The sequence below is a fragment of the Aristolochia californica genome, unplaced genomic scaffold, assembly GCF_029961685.1.
Source record: "Aristolochia californica isolate CCGP_79_NKW_82.1479 unplaced genomic scaffold, dmAriCali1.0.hap1 SCAF_16, whole genome shotgun sequence".
In the NCBI taxonomy this organism is placed as follows: Eukaryota; Viridiplantae; Streptophyta; class Magnoliopsida; order Piperales; family Aristolochiaceae; genus Aristolochia; species Aristolochia californica.
The window spans coordinates 2,906,825-2,914,733 of NW_027181837.1; the positions used below are offsets into that span (position 1 = coordinate 2,906,825).

At 33.9% G+C, this 7,909-nt stretch overlaps 1 protein-coding gene across 1 annotated transcript; it reads left to right on the forward strand.

Moving 5' to 3' along the window:
- Window positions 1-3,445: 3,445 nt before the first annotated feature.
- LOC137952947 (probable esterase D14L) lies at window positions 3,446-5,038 on the forward strand. Its single transcript, XM_068800078.1, has 2 exons — window positions 3,446-3,911; window positions 4,446-5,038. Exons 1-2 carry the CDS (start codon window positions 3,544-3,546, stop codon window positions 4,888-4,890), a joined length of 813 nt encoding a protein of 270 aa, XP_068656179.1. The 5' UTR covers window positions 3,446-3,543; the 3' UTR covers window positions 4,891-5,038.
- The last annotated feature ends 2,871 nt before the right edge of the window (window positions 5,039-7,909 follow it).

A 7,909-nucleotide genomic window follows, 5' to 3' on the forward strand; every position in this document is an offset into this window, starting at 1 on the left:
TTCATTTTATTATATTTTTTTATTAAAATACTCTTGTGTTTTACTATCATAGGAATAATGAAAAATAATATAAAGTATTTATGGTTACTTAAAATAAATAAATATATTTTTAATAAATTTAAATGAATTATTAAAATACATAATTGAGTGATTTATGTAAAATTATATATTATTTTTAAATAAATAAATAAAATTAATCCATATTTTACATACATTATTATTTTATCTATTAATTTAGTTAACAATAAATATTATATTAAAATTTAAAACCTCAAAGTTTATAATTTTTTTTAAAAGACAAGAAATAGCCTCACTCTCTCCATAGGAAAACTTTTCTCCCTCTTATTGTTCTTCATCGTCCTTTGAAATTTGTTTTCCCTTGCCCTCACCTGAACTTACTGCCCACCCCCTCTTGATCGGTGGGAGCGGAATAAAGGGGAATAAATGATGGAAAATAAAATTCACCATTCACAGTAGAATTCGACATACCATTATTCTATAAAGAAACAGGGTAATTCACATTTTTTGGGAAAAATGAATTTCAACCTAATATTTCACATACCTTAACACAATTTTATCACTTAAAATGGGTTGAATTCACATTCCACTTCAACTTTCCATTTATTTTTCCCATGGTATCGCGGTGGAGTAATAGGAAACTGATTTTTTTATCCTCAGAATTAAACCAAAAACTTTTGTCAAACTAGTAGACAATTTTTTTCTAGTCATTCTTCTTACGATTCTCTAGTGGTACAAACACACCCTGATTCAAGATTTCTAGAATGTAGCAAAGTAAAATTAACCCGTTTTATCTCCATTAGAACATCCTAAAGCGAACCGCCAAAAAGAGTTAAAAATGGGATTGGTGACAGGAAAGAAAGAATATAGTAAAAAGAATTCAATCGTGCATTCTATTATTGAAAAGAGGCGAGCGAAATTTTTACTTAATAGAAACACTTTATACAAGAATTTGTGGGTGGAGTTCACACGATATTTGGTAATTGATTGCTAGGTATTTGGTCATGATTTCCCACATCAAGTAGAAATATGTTAGTTGGCAAAAAACAATTTTACGAATTACTAATGTTTGAAAATTGAACTCCATTTGAAAGGAAATATGTTTTGGATTTACATGGTCACAAACATTTCAATAGACTAAGGACACTTTAGTCCGTTATGTCTTCAAGTTACACTAAGAGCATCCGATTATTATGTCTTTTTGACTAGTTGTTGGGGATGGTGGGTCTCTCACCCCTCTTGTCTCCTTCCATGATTTGACATCACTTGTAATTTGTGGCGAAACATCATTTTTTTTTAAAGTCATTTTCTTTTCTAGTAAATGTTAACTAGATATTTAAAATTATCGACTCGAGTATTAATGCCCCTTTCATGTTTTAGTGTTTTGCACCACAACTAAAGATCATGTGGTCCATCAATTATGTAACTTGATGCAGATAGACTCTCTTAATTGTGGAATCTATCAACTAATTGGATTCAAGGTTAAGTTTTATCACTTGACTCAACTTATTCCCTCAAAAATATAAATCAACCCACAATAGTTGGAGTCAACTTTTAGTTCTTAAATAAGAACAAACACTTTCACTTCCTTTATCTAAACTGAATCTCTTAATTTTTTAGAACTTTGTTTGAGACATGTCGTTTTTTTAGTTTTGAAAATTGAATTAGTTGTTTTACTTTCTTTATCTTAAGTTTTTTTTTTTCCTTTTTTATGTTGAAAGTATTTTTCGGGCAAGAAAATTCTTAAGATTTTTGTATTTTGAAGTAAAATATAAATTGATACAGGGACAAAAAATTGCTACCAATGAAAGCAGCTTATGTTTCTTATTTATGTCTAAATTAAAGAAAATAAAATAGAAATTTTGTGAAATATTTAAATGCAACATTATCGATTATTACTCAATAAGCTCTATCAGTATATTCAGACATTTCTTATATATTTTGCATATTTTTAAATACTTAATAGAAAAACATTCAAGGGCAATGTGGATTTGAAGATGAAGTAAATAAGAATCTAGACACGATTAATAAGTTTGTTCCTTTCTTCATTGTCCGAAAAGTTGTCATCTATACCTCCAGTGTTTAAACCAAAAATTGTGCAGAAAAAGTCCCTTAAGTATAAGATGACTTAGCAAAATATAACTTAACCACAAAGCATTGTTAAGGGTCAGTATCACGTTAAAAGGAGTTAACAAAACGATAGCAGAATAAGAGAAACAATAAAAAAATAACATCAACTAAGTTGTCGACAAATCATCTAAGCAACATATATTACCTAATGAATCGATAAGTAAAATTTACGTTATCTAAAGTTGGTAAATATTTTCTTTTCGCGTAATAAATAATTAATAATATTTTTATGTAGTGACATTACAATAATTGGTTTGGTAGATGTCATATCATAAAAGTTGACATAGAAACAAATAACTTAAGATTAAACATAATTTCTAAATATTTAGATTTTTGTTTATATTTTATACTCAAATTGGATCTTTATGTGCATGTAATGTGTCAAAGTTAACATGTAATTTGGTGAATAATGTTGCTTGAAAGGATATGGTGAAAACAAGAGAAGGCAATAGAGATAGAAGATGATGTCGAAGTAATATTTTACATTTTATGATATTTTTAATTGTGACAAGTAAATATATTTATCGGTATTTAATCAACTTGGGTGGGATGGAATTCAACATAAAAAAATGAGCAAAAAATATAATAAATATTATACCAAAATAATTATTTTTGACAGTGAATCGGGCGACAATTTAGTATTTTTGTGAGAGAATTCTACCAAAAGAAGTGGGTATATATAAAATTTACATTTCATTTTAATAAAAATTTAATACATTAAATTTAATATGTATTAAATTTAAGTTAGGTGTATATGATTGCATTATCTCAATTTAAAATTCATTAAAAATAATGATATAAATGAAAGGATATGACAATAATATTATATGATTATTTTTTTATTTTTTTATGGCAAATGTCTAAGTGGAATGGAATCTTAATTCTAAAATTCCTTTTTTTTTTTTTTTCCTAGTCAAAGAAGTTTCTCTTTAGATTTGTTATCTTCCCGGATGTGGTAACTGATTCTGGTTTTTGTTTTTGTTTTTGTTTTTGTTTATAAAGGGAGGAGGAGATTCCAGTCCGTGGGGGCTGATCACAGCTTAGAGGAAGTAAATGAAGGCAGCGGGGATCACATGGTATTGGGACCCTTTATCTAGCAGTGGTCCATCTTTCCCTCCGTCCTTGTCGCAGTTACAGTCATGGATGAATGGACAGATAGATCAGTCGGCCGTGATCGCAGACCTTGCCATTATCCAAGGGCAGCAACGCGTGGCGGTAGTCAAGCCACTTAGAGACTTTCACATATATATCCAGATACACATGCTATCCATTTGATAAAAATCTCCAGAGAGGAAAAAGAACTAAAAAATCTTTCGCTCTGGGTGAGGAGAGACTGATTGCTAGTCTGGTCGCTCGCCGGAGGCGGAGAAGAGAGAGAAGAGAGAGAAGAGAGAGATGGGAATCGTGGAGGAAGCGCATAACGTGCGGGTGTTGGGAGCGGGAGAGCAGATAATCGTGTTGGCTCACGGGTTTGGGACGGACCAGTCGGTGTGGAAGCACCTGGTGCCGCACCTGGTGGACCAGTACCGGGTGGTGCTGTTCGATAACATGGGCTCCGGACCGACCAACCCTGACTACTTCGATTTCGATCGCTACGCCTCGCTCGAGGGCTACGTTTATGACCTCCTTGCGATCTTGGAAGAGCTGCAGATAACGTCGTGCATCTACGTCGGGCATTCGGTCTCCGCCGTTATAGGCGCCCTTGCCTCCATCTCCCGCCCTGATCTCTTCACCAAGCTTGTCATGATTGCCGCCTCTCCCAGGTAGCCATCTGCCCTCCTCTCCCTTCCTCCTTGATTTCTTCTCTCCCCCATCAAATATTTAATTCTCTGGACCAATGGCCATGTAAATATGTAATTCGATCTGTTCGCAGACGTTCGCGCTTCAGCTTTTTTTTTTTTTTTTTTTTTTTTGTGCGTGTGTATTTTTCGCCCCATTTCCAACCGGCAATTTTACATAATTGCTTGAAAGAATCAGGAGACTGTCCATAGGGAAAAGATTCTAGGGATTACTTTTTTTTCCCTGGAATGGTGGAAGCTGAAAACTTTTTATCTTGTTTCTGTGAGATGGGAATCGGAATAAAGAAATAAATACAGAGATAATTTTTTTCTGGATTAGCTGCTTTCATGTTGCACTGGTTCCTTCAGCAGTGAGCTAAAAATCTCGCAAATGTAAGAATTGATAAAGTTGATGTGGAAACAAAGAACCATTTCTTCTTGGTGTTGAAATTCCCTCAAGACCTCCAGCCGTTCTGCCATGAATCGAGCTGCTTTTGATTTCGTTTATTCCAAGTGTAGGTACCTGAACGATGTGCACTACTATGGCGGGTTTGAGCAGGAAGAACTAGAGCAGCTCTTTGTGGCTATGAGATCCAATTACAAAGCCTGGGTCTCCGGGTTCGCACCCTTGGCCGTCGGCGGCGACATGGAATCCATCGCAGTCCAAGAGTTCAGTCGGACGCTCTTCAACATCCGTCCGGACATTGCTTTGAGCGTCGCGCAGACCATCTTCCAGAGCGATGTGAGAGAGTACCTTGGGCTGGTGACAGTGCCTTGCCACATTCTGCAGAGTAGCAAGGATCTGGCGGTTCCCGTTGTAGTGTCCGAGTTCCTCCACCAGCATCTGGCTGGCGATTCGATCGTCGAGGTGATGACCTCCGAGGGTCATCTCCCCCAGCTGAGCTCCCCCGACACCGTCATCCCCCTTCTGCTAAGGCACATCCGTTACGACATCGCAGCTTGAAACGCACATCCCCCTTCTTGTTGTTTTCAGTTTCAAGCTACTGCCTGTTTGGCGGGTTCGATCGATTTGAGCTGTTGCAGAGAACAAAAAAAGAAAAAAAAGGGGAGGAATTCATCTTTTTCGTTTCTCATTGCAGCTGTTCCATTCATGATTGATTCTTATAAACACCCATAACAGATAATCGCTTAACCTACCATACCCGCTTCTGATTTAATTTTTGACACTGAAATTGAACGAGAGAGGAGGGAGAGAACTGAGTTCAGTCGTTCTTCAAGGAAGATTAGCAAAATATTGGAGAAATAAAAAAATAAGGTACGTCAACAGGATCTGATACTTCTTGTCTCATCTACGGAAACAATCCTGATTGATGCTTCATGAACGATTCGGTCGAGCAAAGTAAACAAAATTTTCTGTACTAACCTGTCACATGGAGCTTGTCAAAGTACCGATGATAGAATCCCCATACGATACAGAAGCAGAGACAGTGAAATGACAACAACAGCAGGCCATGGCATGATCAGGGAAGCTCTAGTAACAACTCCATACTGTGCAGTGCTGGGCAGTTCAAGATGGACAAGCTCATTAATGGAAGAAAAAAATGGTATTACAATAAGTAAATTAAATAGGCATAGTTTTATATTGCTTTATTAAACTGACAAATCCCTATCTTGTAATTTTTTAAAAATGTTTCAGTTTAGTGGAAGGTTTATATCACCAACAAAAGCATCACATATTTTGTTTGTTTTACCTCTAGAGGTGACAATTCACTTATAATTTGAGAGGAAAAGGGGGTCTCCAAAATGGGATAACTCATACATAAAAAAACAAACGAAAATGAATGATAAGGCTACAAATCTGTAGTTATCAAAATAGGGAAACTACTAAAGGATTACTTGACTTAGTTAACACAAAGAGTAGACCACAAACAAATGAGAGGTTGATTGAAATGATAAATTTTCCTTTTGACCAAAATTTCTATTAATAAAACAACGAACAAACCAAAAGAATTATTCGGTCGTATCTTCAAAACGAATATAGAGGACGGGTTCCTATCATATCGATGAGAAACAAAGAAAACAAATTGACTCATTTGAATTCCATGCTCTGGACAACGAACAAACCAAAAGAATTATTCGGTCATATCCTTCCTACTGTATTTCAAACTGAACAAATTGCTAAAAACAAGCATCAAGAAACTTTTTCTCAAAGAAAAAAATTCTCCTTGAAAGTGTTATCTTACCTCTATAAGCAAATTGTGTATGTTCAAAGTGTAAATTTTTAAGAATGATTTTTTACTTAAAATTGTTCTTGAGTTTTACACAATGCCTATGTCGCTATTGTTTTATCCATAGCACATCTTATGTTGGATTGTGACATGCAACCACTTGGTATGAGAAAACAAATTGAGTTTCACACGACACTAGGAAGCAAGTTGAGAAACTGAAGTGTGAGGCATGGATGTACACAAAAGCCATCAAATTTGGTTAGTCGTTGGAATTTACTAAGAAGTCTATTCATTAGATAAATACTTCAAACTCACATAATGTTGGTTGACTTTGACTTGTACCACAATTGGTTGATAGTTGTCGAGGGTTGTCACAAGATAAGGGGGTGGCAATGGCTCAGGTTAGGTTTATTCAAAACTAATGTTGTTAAATAAGTTACTAAACTTGAGGCATTTGCTGATTAGATTACTAAAGTCAACATTAATTTATAATTGTTGTTGTTGTTGTTTTCTCTTAACGATTCTACAAGCCTAATATAACAAGGAAACGTCTAACTCATGTTTGATAAATTAAAAAAAATATGCTTAGTGATATTGAGAAGAGTTGCTTTAATAGCATGACTATAAATTATGAACTTTGAATTGCCAAATTGTACACAAGTAGGATGAAGGAACATAAGGAGCAATTGCTTCTAACTCATTATTCTTAACATTCTTAAGATGGAAAAAGGCTTATGTTCTTTAGTTAATTAGTTGCTCCTAATGGGATGCAAACAATCCAAGTGTGAAAGTAAGGAGGGTTTTCTTTCAAAATATCCTCATTGTTAAAAAAAAAAAAAAAAAAAAAGGGTGTTAAGAGAGATTTGTTTTATACCTGTGGATAAAATAATGTGCGTGAATTTAAAGAGGAATGAGTAAAAAAAATTATAATTTCACTAAAGTGAAGAGATGTCCGGGATAATTTCTTTATATGCTCCTTTAAATTAATCTATGTCAATGATTTTGTTGTTCTCATGGTAAGACAATAGTGCTAAAAATTCCTGCATCTCTCTCTCTCTCTCTCTCTCTGGGTTGAGGATGATCCAAACTGCTATATTAATGAAAGGCTTTTTGTGCTCATAATGCCAATATAAAAATATATATATTTAATTGTGTATATGTAAGATGGGTGGATGGAACATAGTGAACGTTTTGCCAAACAAGAACACAAGAGCAAGGGCATAAGAGAAGAATATGACCCATATAATCTCAACCATACTAAAAAAGAAGAAGCTAAAATGAAGCTAGAGATAGACCCATTTTGTTTTTTTGTCAAAAAATTTCCATTTCTTACTTAAACGAAAAAGCTTTTAATACGAAGGAGTAACGAGATTGGCTCAAAGCCTTGTAAATAAAATCATGAGGACCATATAATGAAATATTTATTGTATTCAAATGATGAAAAAATAGACATACTAAAAGGGTGAATTTCCAAAAAAAATATTATTTTAAAAAAAGATAATTTTTTAGGTAATTAACTAATAATTTCAAAAAACAAATAATTAATTCCATCATTTGTCCATAAAAAATGAGTTGTGGATTAGTTGTGCATAAGATGTTTGACTAAGTAGTTGACATATGTGTCATTTCGTTTGGAAGATGTAGTATGCTGATACTAATGATTTTCCTTCATTTTGCTTGAACATTTATGTCTTTGTTGTTGTTGTTGTTATTGGTTAAAAATCACGATTAGAAAAAATAAAAAATAAAAATATTTTAATTGATAATTTTCCCATTTGTAGAATAATTAGTTTT

Excerpts from the sequence above, each read along its gene's own strand:
- LOC137952947 (XM_068800078.1), top strand. The coding sequence starts at position 3,544 with ATGGGAATCGTGGAGGAAGCGCATAACGTGCGGGTGTTGGGAGCGGGA. Across the intron at positions 3,912-4,445 it reads ATGATTGCCGCCTCTCCCAG|GTACCTGAACGATGTGCACT; the intron begins GTAGCCATCTGC and ends TTCCAAGTGTAG.